This window comes from Balaenoptera acutorostrata, chromosome 13 (assembly GCF_949987535.1).
Source record: "Balaenoptera acutorostrata chromosome 13, mBalAcu1.1, whole genome shotgun sequence".
NCBI lineage: Eukaryota > Metazoa > Chordata > Mammalia > Artiodactyla > Balaenopteridae > Balaenoptera > Balaenoptera acutorostrata.
This window is the reverse complement of record NC_080076.1, coordinates 77,578,957-77,597,878: the sequence shown is the minus strand read 5'-3', so window position 1 is coordinate 77,597,878 and position 18,922 is coordinate 77,578,957. Positions and strand designations below refer to the sequence as shown.

General features: G+C 38.4%; 1 protein-coding gene across 9 annotated transcripts in view; it reads left to right on the top strand.

Moving 5' to 3' along the window:
- The window catches only part of HECTD4 (HECT domain E3 ubiquitin protein ligase 4), a 198,876-nt gene that overhangs the window by 87,169 nt on the left and 92,785 nt on the right, over positions 1 to 18,922 (top strand). For 6 of the 9 annotated variants that reach the window (XM_057526276.1, XM_057526274.1, XM_057526273.1 and 3 more), the window contains 13 exons: positions 11 to 124; positions 860 to 1,000; positions 5,223 to 5,455; positions 6,177 to 6,322; positions 7,148 to 7,218; positions 8,122 to 8,227; positions 8,836 to 8,956; positions 9,643 to 9,771; positions 11,764 to 11,888; positions 13,460 to 13,613; positions 14,072 to 14,172; positions 15,756 to 15,954; positions 18,413 to 18,559. In XM_057526276.1, the coding sequence (XP_057382259.1) occupies positions 11 to 124; positions 860 to 1,000; positions 5,223 to 5,455; positions 6,177 to 6,322; positions 7,148 to 7,218; positions 8,122 to 8,227; positions 8,836 to 8,956; positions 9,643 to 9,771; positions 11,764 to 11,888; positions 13,460 to 13,613; positions 14,072 to 14,172; positions 15,756 to 15,954; positions 18,413 to 18,559 (1,787 nt within the window). The remainder of the gene's footprint in view (positions 1 to 10; positions 125 to 859; positions 1,001 to 5,222; positions 5,456 to 6,176; positions 6,323 to 7,147; positions 7,219 to 8,121; positions 8,228 to 8,835; positions 8,957 to 9,642; positions 9,772 to 11,763; positions 11,889 to 13,459; positions 13,614 to 14,071; positions 14,173 to 15,755; positions 15,955 to 18,412; positions 18,560 to 18,922) is intronic. The other 3 variants (XM_007170894.2, XM_057526275.1, XM_007170893.2) reach the window with 3 other exon arrangements.

Below are 18,922 nucleotides of genomic sequence, written 5' to 3'. Positions count from 1 at the left end.
GTTTCTGAAGTCCTGGCTTCTAGCTTGGTGTATAATATTTCGGATGGTCAATTCACAAGTCGTGCCGATCTCATAGATGCTGCTGGGAGCTCATTGGGGCGCGGTGCTCTTGTACCAGGATTGGGTAAGAAATAAATGCCCACATTTATTTTCCTTGGAAAATTCAAAATTTAAGCAATTTCTCTTTAAAAATCTTGCTAATTCTCTATGGTATTCTAGTTTCCTTGAAAGAATTTTTTATGCTACTCTTTAATTGTGAGGATTAATATAAGAAATTGTCATATGTGAAATTCCTCTGCATAAATTACTATTGATGATACTGTCCATTAGGTTGTGTAATGTTGTCTATAACAAATTCTTCTTAAAGTTCATGCCATAAAAAGATTTCTTTCCCCTGAGGGATTAGTATACTTCTTATTGTTAGAAAATTAACATTATGTTAGCGCATTGGATTTTCTCTTTGCCTTGGCACCTAGGAGCTCATATCTAAGTTTTGGGCTCAGTTACTAAGGCTTTTACTGTGTGTTAATGTTAATTAGTCTTGTAGTACCTGGGTTTTACTGTAAGCCACTTAAATCCTTTTTGGAATTAAAAAGGTCACATGTAAGTCAGTTACTAAAAACTTTCTACTCCATGAGACTTATTCCATTCTCACATATGAGTTAAGCCAAGTAGACATTGAATCCTGCCTTCCTACTGAGCCCCAATCTAATGCTTTGCCAGCATTGGGGGGATGTGGGATGTGGCTTGCCAGCACTGGGGAGAATCCTTGCCCTTTCATTCTTTAGCACTGCTTATGAGAAGTATGTATCAAGCAGTCGATGGTATGATAGTTGAATAAAGGATGTTCTTTTTGCAGGTGCCTGTTACGATACAGTGAACAACATGCTATGGACATGCTCAAATGACTATATCGATCAATGGTGTAATCCTGGGAATCAGGCCTTCCATTACGTCTGTCAGAGACTTGGAGTCAGCCATATCATCACTGAGCCCAAAGGTGAGGTGCACTCATAGTCCTACAGGAAGAGATTTTTCCCCCATGAAATAGGAGAGAGTACAGCAGCATTAGTAAGTGGGAACATAGCCCAAGCAGCAAAATGTGTCAACAGCCTTCCCTCTTTTAATTTAGAAACCTAGAATTCTTATTATCTGATTGGTTTATGATTAAGTAAATAAGTGTGTAAATAAATAGAGCTTTTGAGGTGGTCCACAGACTTTTTTTTTAAAAGTTTTTTTTTTTTTTTTTTTTTAAGGATTTTCTTTTTAATTAATTAATTAATTTATTTTTGTCTGTATTGGGTCTTCGGTTCGTGCGAGGGCTTTCTCCAGTTGCGGCAAGTGGGGGCCACTCTTCATCGTGGTGCGGGGACCGCTCTTCATCGCGGTGCGCGGGCCTTTCTCCATCGCGGCCCCTCCCGTTGCGGGGCACAGGCTCCAGACGCGCAGGCTCAGCAATTGGTCCACAGACTTTTTTAAAGGAAAATTGTTATGTCCCTTCTGAAATTGTCAGAACTTTGGGACAGAAGTTCGTTCTTTATTTGTACTTGGCGTGGGATTATATATGCTGTTATAATGTTTTGCATTAATAACAACTTACTTATACACAAACTTACAATTTTGATAGACTATCTGGTAAAGGACCTTTATTTTTCTTAATATTAAGATTCTTAATATAAGTTAATATTAACGTAAAATCTTTTGACTTCAAAGTCAACTATAGTGGTATATATGGTGTAGTGAGTAGCTCAGCAAATCCTCTCCTGATAAAGCAATGATAAAATGGACTGAATTACCAAAAATAACTATTTCTATAAAATTAAAATGCCAACTAAAAAAAAATTAACTATTTCTAGGCTCTGGAAGTTGACCAAAGGCATATACCAAATTGAGACGCGGTATTCATAAAAAAAACCCACTGAACTTTGGCTAAGAACAGTAGAAGTCTGTGATGTTCTTAGCTGCGGACACTCCTGTCTCCTACCTTAAGCTCGGTCAGTGCAGTAATTCCATCAGGGTGGGGCAGATCATGGAAGCCAGCAGCTTGGCTGCCAGAAGGGGCTGACTGATTTGGAGCAGAGCATGGAAAAAAACTCACACACAGCAGCAGTGTCAGTAACAGTAGTGGTCTTGGTGGCAAACAAACAGAGACAACCAGTGGCTTAGCTAGCCTGAGGTTGTGGTCCTGGTTAGGGCAAGCATCGAACCAGCAAACTAGCCAGAAATTTACTAGTGAGATGCGGGTAGTGAGAAAGCTACAAAGGGCCTTCGTAAGCTCCCCAAACATCTGCATAGAAGAAGCCAGAGAAGGCCCAAGCTGTTCACACAAGCCTGGCTGAAAATGAGCCTGCATACACATGCAGAGATTTGAGAGGGCCCACAGAAGGTGAAAACCATGGAATAGTTTAAAACTGCCTAAACTTTGATGTGCTTCCCCCAGAAAACGTGGCTCCATCCGGGTGGAAGTATTACTGGCTCAGGGTGTTTGAGCACAACCTCTGACTCAGACGACGTAACCACGAGGAAGGCAGGCTTAAAAATAAAAATGAGAATAATAAAAATAAACGAATGGAAGAAAGGAAAAACGAAAATAGAAATAAGAATTTAAGAAAACAAAGTGAGTGGAGAAATCAGTAGCTAAACACTGCAGGCAAAACTCAGATATTAGACTTAGCAGATGAAGACTTCAAAGCAGCCTTTAGAAATAAATTCAGAGAACTAAAGGAAACCATGTTTAAAAGATTAAAGAAAAGTATGATGACCATGATTAAACAGAGAATTTCAACACAGAATTTATTTAAAAAAAAAAAAAGACGAAGAACCAGTTGGAAATTCTGGATTTGAAAAGTTCAATGACTGAAGAGAAAAAAATCACTGGAGTAGCTCTATAGCAGATTTGAGATGGTGGGAGAAATAATCAGCAAACTTGGATATAGATGGATAGAGTTATTCTATCTGAAGAATAGAAGAAGACACTTTTAAGGAACACTGGTCAGATATTTTGTAGAATTTCCCTCAGTTTGGGGTCATCTGTTGTTTTCTCCTTTAAAACTGAGGTTATAGATTTGGGGGAAGAATACCACAGAGGTGAAGTGCTTTTCTCATTACATCATATCACAGGGTACATGATAGCAACATGACTTATTACTAGTGATATTAAAATTGATCACTTGGTTTAAATGCCAGCTTTCTTCACTGCAGAGTGAAGAAAGCTTCTTCCCCTTCCATATTCAGTTTGTTAGAAGCAAGACATTAAGCCCACACTCATGGGAAGGGGAATTAAGCTCCACCTCCTGGAAGGAAAAACATCAGAGACATATGTTAATTACCACAGTAATTAATATTTTGGAGGAGGTGATACTTTGAGACTTTGGAATTATCTATTAGATTTTCTGTTTCTTCTTGTGTTCATCTTGGTAGTTGTGTCTTTCTAGAAATTTGTGCATTTTATCTAAGTTTTCTTATTTGTTGGCATAAAGTTGCTCCTAGTATTATAATTAGTTTAATTTTTATAGGGTCAGTAGTAATTTCTCTGCTTTCACTCTTGATTTTGGTATTTGTATAAATTTACTAAAAAACATTGTTTTGTGCACTTAGAATGGGTGAACTTCATGGTATGTGTAAATTGTATCTTGTAAAACAGCAAAAAAGAAGAAATTTATATATTGTGACTCCCTAATTATTATCTCCAAGCCTCTTGCCTCAACTCCAATCTATGTATTCGTCTCCACTTGGATATCTAACATCTTCAACTTAACATGTCAAAACAAACTCCCTGTATGTCCCCCCTACAAATCTATACCTACTGAGTCCTCCATATTCCAGTATGTGGATCACTATTCTTTCATATGCTCAGACCAAAAAATTACGGTTATCTTTGACTTTCTTTCTCTAATACCCCACATCCAAATGGACATCAGCAAATCCTGTCAGCTCCCATCTTCAAGATGTATTCCAAGTCTAACCATTTCCCTCTATCTCTGCTGCTACAACTCTAGTCTAGGCCATCATCTTCACCCGGATTATCATAGTAGCCCCCTCACTGGTCTTCCTACTTCCCCTGCAGTCGCTCTCCTCCACCCTGCTTAGGCTTATCTCCACACAGCAGCCAGAGTCTTTTACAATCTACATAGTCAGATCTGTCACTCTTCTGCTCAGACACCTTCACTGGCTTCCCATCTAACTCAGAATGAAATTTAAAGACCTCAGTTATTTGGGTAGATCCCAAAGCTACCTTTCAAAAAGTGTTTGGTGAAGATGAACAATACTAACCTGAATTCTGTTGTTGTAAGATCAAGGACTCATAAAGGCACAGAAGAGAGGGGGACCCAGCCAGGCCTTAGGGTTAATATGCAATTGAAAAGTTTAGTTTTGGCAAGGTTTACCTTCCGATAGGTTTTCCTTGAGTCCTTTCCTCATAGCTAATGGTGCCCACAATCCTTTTGCAGCTCTAAGGTTACCCCACCCAAGCCTGACTCTCCAAGGTTACCTACTTTCTTGTTTCTTTTATGCAGTTCATTTCAGCTGGTTTAAGGAAAAAGGCAATCTTTTTTTCCTGTACTTTGCCTGTTTAGATTATTTTCACCTCCATTCCCTGAATGTCTGTAACTATCATGAGGCATTTATTATTATATAAGAGGATGCTTGTCAATTCTCTTTAACCAAGGTTGAACTGATGTCTGTCTAGGCTGTGGTGACTAAATGAGATCAAAATGTTTGAGGTACCGTGGGAGGAGATATTTCTCGGCTGGGGAGGGTGGTGGGTTTTACCAGAGAGGAGCCATAGAAGATGAAGAAATTTTTCTGAGCTGAGATGGCCTGAATTCAAATCCCAGCTCTACCATTTAGTAGCTGTGTGACCTAGGGCAAGTTACTGAACCTCTCTAATTCTTGAGTCACTCCTCTACAAAACAGGGTTAAAATAGTCTAAGTTGATAATGATATTGTAAGGTAAAGCATGTAAAGCATTCAGCCCATTGTCTAGCATATAGAAAGGACTCAAGAAGTGGTAGCTACTTATGCTCTTTAAAAAAATGGAAATTCCCAAGTGTTTTCACCCCAGCATTCTGTGGCAGGGAAAAAGGTTCTCCAGCAGTAGTGGGAGAGATTGGAGCCAAGATAGTCTCTTCTGGTGGGCATGCACCTTTTGCAAGTCAGAGGTATGTTCCTTGGTGGCCACCCAGAGATGTCTTTCCTCACTGACTTTCCTTTTCATCTTCTAGAAGAGGCTATAACCACGAATGAGGTTATAAACCAATTATTGCACCACGTTGGTGCGATGTGCATACACCAACTCAATCTTCTTGCTACCAACCCCAATCTTCCAATCACAAGTGTCTTGGGCAAGCAGCATCCAATTGAAGCACACCATCTTAGCAGTATTTGTGACATTATGGAGAAGGCCATGGTTAATGGAGACACCTGTATCATACGCTGCATTCTCGTTGTCTTTCAGGTAAATACACTGTTTTGAGATAAATAAAATAGAGAAAAAGAAACACAAACCTTGGCTTCAGTCAGCTAATTTCTTTCTTTTTTTTTTTATTAATTTATAAATTTATTTATTTTTGTCTGCGTTGGGTCTTAGTTGCTGCGTGCGGGCTTTCTCTAGTTGTGGCAAGCGGGGGCTTCTCTTCATTGCGGTGCACGGGCTCTAAGTGTGCGGGCTTCAGTAGTTATGGCTCACAGGCTCTAGAGCGCAGGCTCAGTAATTGTGGTGCACAGGCTTAGTTGCTCCACAGCATGTGGGATCTTCCCGGACCGGGGATCGAACCTGTGTCTCCTGCACTGGCAGGCGGATTCTAATCCACTGTGCCACCAGGGAAGCCCAGTCAGCTAATTTCTACCAGAAGAAAAATGTAATAACATTCCTGTTTTGCATCTTACCACATTCTAATCCTGTAATTAGAATTATCATCATATTCATAGCACTGCAGTTAATGGAGTATTGCTATATGTATTGATAGCTCATTGCAATTAATATATGTAAAGTATTTACTATAATTATACCATTACACAATAGAAGTGATTGTGGTTAAAAATCCACTTGGGTATTTATTCATAAGAATAACTAGCGTGGGAAAAAAAAAGAATAACTAGCGTGTTCTTTCTTCATAGGGATAATTTTATCCCCAGTAGAATTAGCATTTTCAGATATATCCCTTATGTTTCTGTAGGTGGTGTTTAAATTTTTCTTCAGCCCACAAACTGAAAGGAATCGAGACATCATTCGACGGTCGGGGTTGCTTCTTTGGCAGTTGTTGATGGCACCAAAAGATCAAATTTGCCCTGAAATTCAGAAGGAAGTCTGCCTTGCCATCAGGTAATCAGCACCTGATTTTCTCAGTGCTCTCTGCAGAAGGCTTCTCCTGCACTGCATTGTAACTTTCCCTTCAGACTGGTAGCCTGGATGTCTCTTACCCCATCCCACAGTCAGGACCTCACGTGTAGAGGATAATTTAACTGGAGAGAAGTTTGTGACCCCACTCCCAGAGGACTCAAGCTGTCCATGTACATACACTCCTCATCTCACTTTCGGATCTTAAAACAGACACAGAAAAAAAATCCCTTTAAATAGATGTTTTGGTGGTTTGCAAGTGGATGTTCTTCTCATTTGGGTCAAAGTGTGGCAAGGTGGTTAAGAAACAGGCTTTGGCAGCAGATAGACCTGGATTCTAGTCTTTGCTCTGCCACTGACTTCCCAAATGATTTTTTGGCACATTCTGCATACAGCTGGTTTGACTACATTGACTTTTATTTTTAAATTAATTTTTATTGGGGTATAGTTGCTTTACAATGTTGGGTTAGTTTCCACTGTACAGCAAAGTGAATCAGCTATACGTATACATATCTCCCCTCTTTTTTGGATTTCCATACATTGACTTTTTATAGCTCAATTCTCTTTAACCAGTTCTGCATCTAGCCTCAGATAAGTTATCATTTTGGTAATTCACAAATAGGAGAAGGAGAGGGATACTGTTTATCAGAGAGGTCATTGGACTATATCACAACAGTGAATTTAGTTTCAGTTGCTTTCTTAGTGGTGAAACTGTACTCAAACTGGCATCTTTTAATAAAAATTTAAATATTTAGAGTTTGGATTTTCTAGAACATGTTTAAAAGCTTCTCAACTTTTCTGTCATTTCAGCTCTGGTTTAAATATCTTGTACCCAGGTGAAACTGAAATCAATAACTTACTAAAGCTGGTCTTAACAGAAGGTGAGAATTATCCTTTAATTACCCTTGAAAAAACATCCTTTTTTGTCCCTAAGGAAATGACTGAATTAAAAATTTTTTTTCTTCATATCTGTTAGTCAACATTATTTTATAAACTTCCCTCTTAGGACTGCTTTTGCTGCATCGCATAAGTTTTGGGTCGTCATGTTTTTGTTGTCATTTGTTTCTATGTATTTTTTGATTTCGTCTTTGATTTCTTCAGTGATCTCTTGGTTATTTAGTAGCAGATTGTTTAGCCTCGTGTGTTTATGTTTTCTACAGTTTTTTTCCTGTAATTGATTTCTAATCTCATAGTGTTGTGGTTGGAAAAGATGCTTGATATGATTTCAGTTTTCTTAAAATTACTGAGGCTTGATCTCAGTGTTATTTTTAAAATGCACATATGCCAACACTTAAACTAGATTGAAAGCAGAAACCATGTTCTATGTACTGTCAAGCTTTATAAACCTCTTTCTATCCCCACTGTGTAGCATAGTGTACCTGACTGTAGATGTTTAATGAACGATAAAGATAATGATTTCTTGGGATTTCTAAGCCAGTTTTTTCCCCACACATTAAAATCCAACTTTTATAGTTAGACTCAACGACAACGACAAAATTCACCATGTTAAAGACACCCTGCATTTATAAGCAACATTAGTTTGAGGAATTAGAAATTACACTTCCTGAAATATCAAGACAGTAATTACACCTAAATCAGGATGTACTGGTTAAAGAAAGTCTGATTGGTTGTGATGTAGTTTTTGCTGCTGTTGTTTGTGTAAGTACATATGCCTGGTGCCCCTAGATTGTCGACAGTCTGCTCGTTTAAAAACTTTTTAAAAAGAACATCAGTTTTCTAAGTGTAATTATCAAGGTAGTTTATGGAACTTTGTTCTGTGTTAGGAGAGAGAAACAGCGGCCTCTCCCAGCTACGGGATGTGATCCTAACCAATTTAGCTGAACAGCTTCAAAACAACCGATTTGGCAGTGAGGAGGATGATCATTACAGGTGATGTTATGTTATATTATTCACTGCTAGCCTTTTCTATGTGTTTTTCTCAGTAATTAATTTACAGTTAAATGTGTTTGATCAACTTCAGTCTCATAATATCTTATATGATAATTGGTGTGTCAAGTCTAAACTGTGGATCACTTGAAAGATAATAAATCCCACAGTTGCCCTAAGAAATGATAATAGCACATTTCAGTTTAATGAGTAAAATAACTTGAGCCTGGAAGAAGGGTACTTAGCAGAAATAACAGGTGGAGCTTATTTAAGAAATCTTGATGGAGGGTGTCATCAAATTGCTGGTCTGTGAGAGAGGGTGAAGGTGTGGTTCGAGCTGGAGAGGGGAAGAAGGTGTGTCTCTGCTATTTATAAAATTCTTGAACTAGGTGCTTAAGTACCATTGTGTTTCCATAAATTTGATTTAGATAATATACCTAGTTGTTAGAATCATTACTGAGTAAGATGATTTACTTACTCATTACTGAGTAAGATGAGAACCAGTGAATTTTGTAACTTCTATTTGTCATCTTGTACCCATTGTATAAATTTTATCCTTTTATTATTAAACCATTAGTATCTTATTGTTACATTTTTCCTGCATTTTAAAGACTAAATGACGAACTTTTACACTACATTCTGAAGATTGTTGTACGAGAATCCTGTATCTTAATCACCAAGTGCCAAACTGTCTCTAAAGATGATTTTCAAAAACTCCTTTCAACTGTGCCTGTAAGTAAAAATGTGTTTAATGAAAGCAAAACTATATCAAGTTTCTCTGTTTTCATTTTACTGTATTAAAGTGTGTGTGTACACACATACTTATACTTTGCAAGGACAGACAATTGATGAAAGTCAATGAATGACTGTGCTTGTCTTAGAAATGTAGAACTAGACAAATCCACTTCAAGGACTTTCTCCAAAGACTTTATTCCTCCTGCTTAAATGTCTTGATGCAATAAATTGTTAGACTGAATTTGGATGTTTTCATTGTGTTTAAAATACTGGGGATTTCTCTTCTATTACTTTTTAATTTAGCATTGTTTTCTAAACCATAAGTGTTTTACAGAGACTGATAAGAAATAAAAGATTCTTTTAAGGGTTTGGGTAGAGTCTTCTCTCATGGAGATGCATGTGAGGGGAAGAGTGGTAGGAAGAATTAACTATTAAGAGGCAAAAATTCAATTATCGGAGTGATTAGTGAGAAATATGTAGCAGAAGGCAGAAAGTTATGGTTAATGTGTCAAATTATGTATCAAAAGCCATGTGGAAATAAGTCACCTGAGAAACTAACTTGGTCTGTTTTCTGTACTTTCTCTTTTGCTTCCCTTGTCGAAATCTTTAAAAAACATGAGGATTACGTGAGCCCTTCTTTCAGTAGGGTTTAGGTCATTTAAATGCCCTTATTTGTATTAAAGGCTGCATCCTCCTGCCTGCGCTATCTGATGGCAGTTCAGAACCACCTTCTCAGTAACACTGTTTTGATTAAACCTGATGAGAATGATGACAGTGACAACTCCTTGCAGGGAGAGACATTGAAGGTACAGGTAAACACCAAGCTTTATTCTAACGATGCTTTCTACCCAGTGCGTAAAGCACAGCTTAAATGGCTAAATTTCTGTGTATTATGACGTCAGATTTCACCATGTGGCTTACATTTTTGTGCGAGGTAATATTAGGTCGCTCATTTCATAGATTTTTATGTCATTGCACAGTGGCTACCATATTTGTGACACTCTCATAATGTGTTATCCACGTGCTCCTGTCAGTCTTTTTGTGCCTTTGTTTATTTTCATCTCTTTTTAAGAACTATAAAATATGGCACTTACAAGTGATCTCATACGTACCTGAAAGTTTTATATATAAATATATATATCTGTATGTATATGTATATATGTATAGATAAATAAATCAGGGAGCATAACATTTTAAACAGTTTTGACATTTTGGCTGGTTTATTATGTTCTCTTGATTCAAATAATTTAAAAAGGTGATAATTTTCTCACAATCCTTATGTTGAATAATTTCTGAACCTATAGTTCCTTCCATTTTCGGTAATTATTTTTACGTTAGCTTCTGTGTAAACTCAATAATTTGTTCCCACATGGCAATTTATAGCAATCCACAGATTTTTCTTTTATAGCCGTGGTTGTTATAATTTTGACAGATGCTTGAGGCTGTTGTTTGCATTGCTCTTCAGAATTTTATCTTTGTGGGAGAATTAGAGAAATCAATAACTTGATTCTTCCTTAAAATGTTGACTAAAACACACTGAAAAATTAACTAAGGAAGCCATAGTTAAAGATAAAAGCCACTATAGTTTGCCCTTTTCTTACCCCTTTTATTCATATATACTATATAAATAAGAGATTTCATATATCTGCTAGTTCATGTTTATGGGTTTATCTCATTATGTAATCAATTTTTAAACAGGCAGAAATACCTGAATTAATCATTTAAATTGCTGACACTCTTTATTAACTTATCTTGCCTTAGTTTCCTAATCAGTAAAAAGGGGCCATAACATCTCCCTTGTGAGGCTGCACTGAGGATTAGAGCTGAGGCCTGTGCAGTAGCTGGATGTGCTGCTGCTGGCGTGTAGTCAGTAGGTGAAGGCTGATAGGATTAGTATGACTTAAGCCATGATTTTTCTCGTCTAGTCAGTTCAGAATTCCTTTTCTCTTAATGATAAAAATATCTAAATAATACCCCAAAAAGACTCCAGAAAATTCTAACAATGAAAACCAATGTTTTTTATTTGAAAGGCTAAATGTTATAAATTCTTAATTAACCCATGGAAGGAAATACTCTTGGTAAAGGCAGAGTAGGCTGGCTTGTCTAGGAATTCTGGGAAAAATAAAAGATATAGATTTCACCTAAAGGGTTAGTTTGGTTGTAATTTTTTTTCCCTAATAGAAAATAACTGTAAACTAAACATTTCTATGATCTTAACTAGTGTTTCTTAACACATTGTTTAGTATTTGTACTCCCATGAACTCTCCAATAGTTATTTTTAATGTTTAATAGCCTGTAACTGCCTGCTACTTTAGTTGAATTTTTTAACTTGCCTGTTTTCAAGTGTAATGGTTTAAATCATTAAGTAAAAAGGTCACTTGTACTGTTTCAGAATGTTGTGTTTTTGTCTCATTTTATTCACCGCCTATACATGCGCCTTTTACTGCTCTGTTTTTCTCTTTAGCTATCCTCATACCACCCAAGGCAATCTTCCACCTGGACATTTTCTGGGCTGGCCACCGGGAGCTCTCTTGTGCTGGAGGGGATGGGAGAAATGCCTTTTCTCCTAGGGACTTGGTGTGCTCCCCGTGAAATACTGCGTATTTCTGTCAGCACTCCAGACCTTAGCCTCCCAACTCAAATTGTTACTTGCCATCCTAGCAGAACTTACTGCTTTGGGCTTATTCTGGCCACCTCATTATTTAATTTGGAAATGCATCATTAAATACATCATTTCATGTTGTCATTGTAAGTGTATATTCATCACAAAGCTTAAAAATAATTTTATGATATTTTCTACCTAGGAGCTAAAGGTCAGTATTTTGGCTCTTGCCACCCAAATCCTGACTGGATGTGATGAAGTGTTGGAAATGCTACAGCAGGTCACAACTGCCCTCATAAATAGTGACATAGCTGACCGGGAGCAGAGGTGAGGAAATGGGTTGTGAACTGTGACCTGCTGCCATTCAGGAAGAAGAATTTGCTTATGAAAGCGAAATCTTTTAGAAGAGAACGTCAAGTGTTCATTTAATATAGAGGGATCTTTGTGAGAATAGGTTGAAATGGCAAGTGTTTCAAAGCCAAACACAGTTGAACTTTCAATTAATGGTGCTTTTAGGTGGGACTGGGCTGACAGCCATGATCTAAGGGTAGCAAGGTGTGGTGGACACCATCGTCTCTGTCACTTGGGTCTTCTACCATCATCACTCCCAAATTGGCCTTTCCTTTAATTATCTAACTCAGCACTATGTGCACTTAGTTCCCTTATGGTAAGTACTTCAGGGAGGTAGAAGTGACTTAGTGATACAGATAATTAACCTCTATGCAAAAGATGACACTGACGTGATATCTCAAGATTTTACTGTAATTTTATTTCTCCAAATACAGGAGTAATCTATGTAGAGGGTAAACTTCTCTTTCCTAGTACTAAAGCTCTTTCTCCGTACTCCCCATTAAAATTTCTGCTGTGGTTTGTTGTCAAAGATGAGTTACATCCTGTGTTTATTGATGATTTCAGTGTTGAGATGCTGATCTGAAACAATCATGTAGTGTGTTTTTCCTCCAGTAACCCTGTCTGTCCCATGTCCCTGTTTCTCGCCCACTCCCAGAGAGTAGGTGGGAAGGTTGGAACTGAGAACAATATAATCCAGAAAGGTGTTGCACTGGGGCTTGTTAGGACGTGTAAGGTTCACTGCTGGCACGTGGTGCAGATCTGCCCTGGGGAGGAAGTACAGTCTGAGAGCCGGGGAGACGTGGGGGTTGTTTCCGGTTCCAGCCCCAGTACCCTAAGCAGTTTTAGAGAATTTACATAACGCACATGTTTCTTCGGGTGAGTCATATACCTTAATTCTTCTAGCAGAGGATTGGGATATTAAGAGTGTGATTTTAGGTGATCATTTCATAATATACACATATATCAAATCATTAATTGTACATCTTAAATTTATACAGTGATGTCAGTTATATATCAGTAAAACCGGGGTGAGGGGGGTGGAAAGAACGTGATTTTAAAGGCAGATTAAAAATCTGCCTGCCTCTGTCCCCCACATGAACCAGTTTCTCTAGGCCAGAAGTGGGTATCGCCACTCTGGGCAGCTGAGTCAGTGTTGTAGCCATTCACTGGCTCCTTATCAGGGACTCAGTGCAGCACTGTGACCTGCAGCCCCAGAGGCAAGGAGACTTGGCAGGTGGTAACTAGAGTAGCTGTTTGCATTTTAGGATCCATTTATAAAGTGTTTCGAAGGTGCTGTGAACTGCACCATGTAAACTTTTTGGGGGGCAAAATCACAGGTCAGAGGTGAAATCTATTACTAGATTTCTGTTCTCTCCCTCTCCCTCGTGGTAGGTGGGAAATTTGTAGACTGAATTGCTGTAATGGTAAGTGCTTAGCTAGTTTAAGGAGGTGCAGTTTAAGAGAATTTGTTAGATAAGAATGACAATAGTAGCTTCTTTGCATGCTTGGGAACTGCTTAAGCTGTGTGTTTTCTTGAACTTTTGTAGGTTAAAAGGCTTGGAACAAGTTACTAAGGCTACTATGCTCGGTCACCTTCTTCCTGTGTTACTGACCTCCCTGATGCATCCAAATTTACAGACTCTGACCATGGCCGATGCCCTGATGCCTCAGCTAGTGCAGCTGGTACTTTATACCAGTCAGGTATGATCCTAGGCGTGCCAAAGTGAACTGCTCTTCAGGAGCAGGAAATAAAGCGAAATAAAGATGGAATGAAGAAAAACATTGTGTCATAAAAATAAGCTGAAATATTAAAGGAAAACATTTAATTTGTTTGACTAAATTACTTACTGCAATCTTTTAACAAATATTAATTGCCGGTCAGCTGTAAAAATGCTGTCTACGATGCAACTGAGATCCTATCATTATATTTAGTCTCCTGAGCCCTTGCTGGATATCAGTAACTAATATAAATGATATATTCCATTCCAGTGTTAAATAAAACAATATTAAGTGGTCTAAGTAGCAAAGCATTTCTTAGTGAAAGAGAGCAGGCTAGGATTGTAAAAAGATGATTTAAGTGAGAATTCTAAGTTTGGCTGTAGTACCATCCCAATAACTGACAAGTAAGCACTTTAGGACATGATGATTTTGTGTTTCAGACGGCTTTGCTGCTCAAAACCCAGTGCCCGGTTTTTGCTGAGGTGGGCTGTTCCCCATGTGGTGCATCAGACCAGAAGGGCAGGCTGTTCCCCGATGAGAGGTAAGGGAAGCTGCTTCCTTGCAGGAACCTCTGCCACGTTTTCTTCTGGTGAAAGCCTAGTACTCCTTTCACAGCAATGATTTTTCTAACTGGGAAAAGAAAGAGACTTCAGGGGCAAAATTTTACAGATAACTATAGAATTGCTTTGGAGATTATAGGAGCAGGTTAGAACAAATTTCCCCACAGATCAAGAGATGAGTTCAAAATTGAAAAGTTCTCATATACAAATAATGGAGATGTTTGACTTTGACAAACAGTTTGACAGTTTTTTAAAAAGTAAACATACATCTACCATATGACCCAGCTATTGCACTTCTAGGTATGTACACAAAAGAAAAGAAAGCATAGATTCTTTGTGAAGGTTCATTAACAGCTTTAGTTAGAATAGGCCAAAACAAGAAACAACTCAAATGTCCATCAACAAGTAAAAGGATAACACACTGTGGTATATCCATACAATGGAATGCTACTCAGCAATAAAAAGGAATGAACTACTGATATTTTCAACAACACAGATGAGTCTTAGAATACTTATGCTCAGTGAAAGAAGCCAGAGCCACCTAAGAAGTATAACTGTATGATTCTATTTATATAAAACTCTAGAAAATACGAAGTAATTTCTAGTGAAAGAAAGCAAAGAAGTGATCACCTGGATTACCAAGAGGACGGAGGAAACTTCACAGGTGTATACATATGGCCAAACTTACCAAATTGTACACTTTAAATATATGCCATTTATTATATGTCAATTACATCTCACTAAAGCCGTCTTTAAAAACATTGATCAGAAAGGAAGGACTTCCGGGTTTCTCTAGAGCAGCGTGCTGTCCAGTTGAGCTTTGTGCGGTGATGAAAATTTGTATCTTTGTTGTTCGGTGCTGTTGGCCACGGCCACATGCTGTTACTGAGCACTTGCTGTGTGGCCAATGTGAACAAGAAACTGAATTTTACACTGTGTTTCATTTAGATTCAACTTCAATGGCCACATTTGACTAAGTAGCCCCCACATTGGATAGCGCAGAGCTGAAAGGGAGTAAGAGAATTCCACAACAGCTAAGTTTAGGGTACAGGAGTTTGTATTCCACAGCCTTGGGCTGTGAAGTCCTTGAGAGTTCAAATACAGTAGAGAAGAGGACCTTTGAAGGCACTTTAGTAAAAATTGTAGTAAAAGTAGTCATGCAGACTCATGGGTTTTTCAACAATTGACATTTAGATATAAACAAAAGGAAACTTTACAGGACACTTCCTGTGGGATTTGGAAAGTGGCCAATCTTAAAGGTCCTTTACAGTATCTTCCCCCCACCCCCCCCCGAGGAATTTTAAATGAGAGTTGGCAAGATCTTCTCCTGGATATGAATTGGGATTCCCCCTTGAAAAAAGGGGGGAAAATGCAAATATATTGTCTAACAAAGAAAAAAGAACCTTAGATATAGGAATGTTAAAAATGTTTCTGGTTACAGTGTTGTCATACTGTATGTTGTGGAAAATTAAAGCAAAATTTCTTAACCTTTTGTATTTTATTGTGTATACATTTTCCTTTCCTTGCTGTTAAGCTCAATCACTTTCTCTTTGTCTGGTTTTAGAATGCTGGAAGAGAAGGAAGAGCCAGGGTTTCTCACTGGTTTAAAGATTCCTGCTCCATGGGCTGCTGGGAAGACTGTGGAAACAGTCCATCCCGTCAGAGACAACTATAAATTTAAAGAAACTGTCCATATCCCTGGAGCTCGCTGCCTATACCTTAGATTTGATAGCAGATGCTCTTCACAATATGACTATGACAAAGTAAGCAAGAACTGATTTAGTATTGGTTTCACCTCTAGTAAGCTGATTTCTTAGATGCTTCTTATTTTTCTTTGCTGCTGGTCACCATTCTTGACTTATTTCTGTCTGCAGATATATCTTAGGAGAGCTTCCTAAGATAATGCCTTGAAGGGTAGTGACTGGGGGAGTCAGAGCCAGCACCTCTGCGGTCTAAGAACAGTGTTTTGATGACGTGTTGAAAGTGGACTTTTGTAAGCTTTCAAAGATGTAGATCCAAGTCAAAGGAAATTTTCTTTTCCATGCTTTTTCACTCTTGCCTTCCCTCTGTGCTTGGAATTCCTGTAGATGCGGGTGTCCATTCATCTAAAAAGGTCTTACTGCCCAATTCTTGGGGCTTCTCATGTATCTTTTGGGAGAAGGTGGCTTTTTAGAAGGGTTTCAGATGTGCCTAGGATCTGGTTTATATTTATTTAAATTATTTGTTCTTCTTTGCCATTACCTCAGGGCCCACATAGATTTTGAGGAAGTATAGTTTCCAACCTACTGGCGGAACAATTATAAGTAAAAGGAAGCATTTTAGGGGTTGAAGTATTTTCTTCTGTCTCTAATTGTTACATTGTAAACCATCGTGTTGAACTTACGAGGAAAGGCTAATGAAATTGTGATATGTAACATATAAGAACAACTGAAGGATTGTCTGATAGTGTTTTATGTACACAGGATTTTTTTTTGTAGATTGTTAACTATCTTGTCTTTCTCTGTGAACTGTAAGGGCAAATGGTCTTAAATCCCATCAAGGGAGAGTTTTAGGGTAAAAATAGGGAACTTCTTAACTGTATATACTGAGGTGGTGAAACACATTATTGGGCAAGTTATAGAATCCTCTTTCCCCTTATCTTTTAGGATAGTGAAGATTCCCAGATGTCTGGAGGGGTTTAAGACTTGCCCCTCAAACTCTCACCTTAGCTGGAAGCAAGAGAATTTAGAAAATTCTTTAGTGGGCCTTTCAAAAAATATATCTCCTGGCATCAGTCTGTCCCACTTCACAGCTCCTGGCAGTAGCTACCCCCATTTCCTACATTCAAATAATATGACTGTTTAAAATGGAAATGGAAGAGGTTGCCATTTTAGAGGGTGTCATTTTGTTTCTCCTTTAAAAAACAGTAACTTGCATCTTCTGATGTAAGCTAACCTCCGCCTGCAGTAGACATTAGTGTTAAATGTGGAGGCTTACTGCACGGATAAAAGTAACTCTTACTTTTCCAGTGGTCCCTGGCCGGTGTCCCCCAAAGGTGCAGAAGGGTAAGAAATCACAAAATGATTAAGCATCCCGGGCTAAAAGTGCAGCTTTTAGATCCAAACTGAGCTCAGAGGTGGTCAGAGTGTGCATTACAAGACAGAATTTGGTATTTACAGAAGCCAGAGCCTTATTCTTCCTGTGGAAGTATTTGAGTGCCAAATGATGTCTAAATGTTTTTTCTTCCATATTAGAAAGTTGGTTAATTGGATATAAATGAATAGCTTTTATTGAAGAAAAATAATGATACATGAAAACTGACCCAAGAAGAAGCAGCCCCCTTTCTGGCCCAAATTTGTGTCATTTCTTTTTATACCATTAAGCAACATTCTAAGAATATATGGCTTATTTTCAATTTGTTGCATTTTTTAAAATCCTTACTCATTGAATTTTTTTTTTTTTACTCTTATTTTTTATGTTAGATATAACCATCTTGCCATCTGTATTTGTTCACTTTATTAATTTTGGGGAGGATTTAAGGGGGCAAACTATACCTGTTATTAATGGGCTATATGTCATTACTTAGGATTAAAATAGCTACTTTAAAAAATACATATAATATGGGCTTCCCTGGTGGCGCAGTGGTTGAGAACCTGCCTGCTAATGCAGGGGACACGGGTTCGAGCCCTGGTCTGGGAAGATCCCACATGCCGCGGAGCAACTGGGCCCGTGAGCCACAACTACTGAGCCTGCGCGCCTGGAGCCTGTGCCCCGCAACGGGAGGGGCCGCGATAGTGAAAGGCCCGCGCACCACGATGAAGAGCGGCCCCCACTTGCCGCAACTAGAGAAAGCCCTCACACGAAAACTAAGAGACCCAACACAGCCATAAATAAATAAATAAAGTATTAAAAAAAAAAAGTGGAAAACAAATGGCCATTTGGTTAATGTTTTTTAAAAAAAAAATACATATAATAGCTGAGTATAACTATTTTAATGTGAGGTCCCCAAGCCAATTAAATTGCAGTAATAGTTGATACTACTCTGTGGCTGCCCTGTAAATACCAATGGCTGGTTGCATCTAAACAAGTATCACTTGTACCTAAAAAAAAAAAAAAAAAAAAAAAAAAAATCAGGAAATATTAGTTATAATGACACCAGTGCCTGGTTATAAATGTATTTTTAAACGAACTTTTTTTGCAGCCTTTTTATTTGTAGATGTTGTTTTTGTTTTTCTTTTACAGTCTAACAGTATATTTTCTGTTTTGAAGTTGGTGATATACGCGGGGCCTAACACAAACAGTAGGAAGGTTGCTGAGTATGGAGGCAACACACTGGGATATGGCAGCCGTAGTGTCTTAGGAACTGGTTGGCCGAAAGACTTGGTGAAGGTATGGTATCCAGGCACATTTGCTTCCTAGAAAAGAAAATGAACTTGCATTCCCCGTGGGCCCAAGTATTAACTCTAATTCTAGAAGACATTTGCCACGGGGGCTTTTGTTGAGGTGGGGCTACCTTGGTAGGCCTGTAAACTCACTACTTTGTTCAGAATGACCCTCCTTTCACTCGTAAGGCATCAGACCCCTATCCGCTCCAGAACTTGTATCTATCTGTTCCATAGGTTACTCCATGGGCTGAGGTTGTCACAGCATTTCTTTCCCTGTCCATTGAAAGGACTGCTAGTTCTTCCCGCTCACTTGTTTTCTAGACTCCCTTATGATGGGTGTCCTAGAACCACAGGGCCATTGCCATTT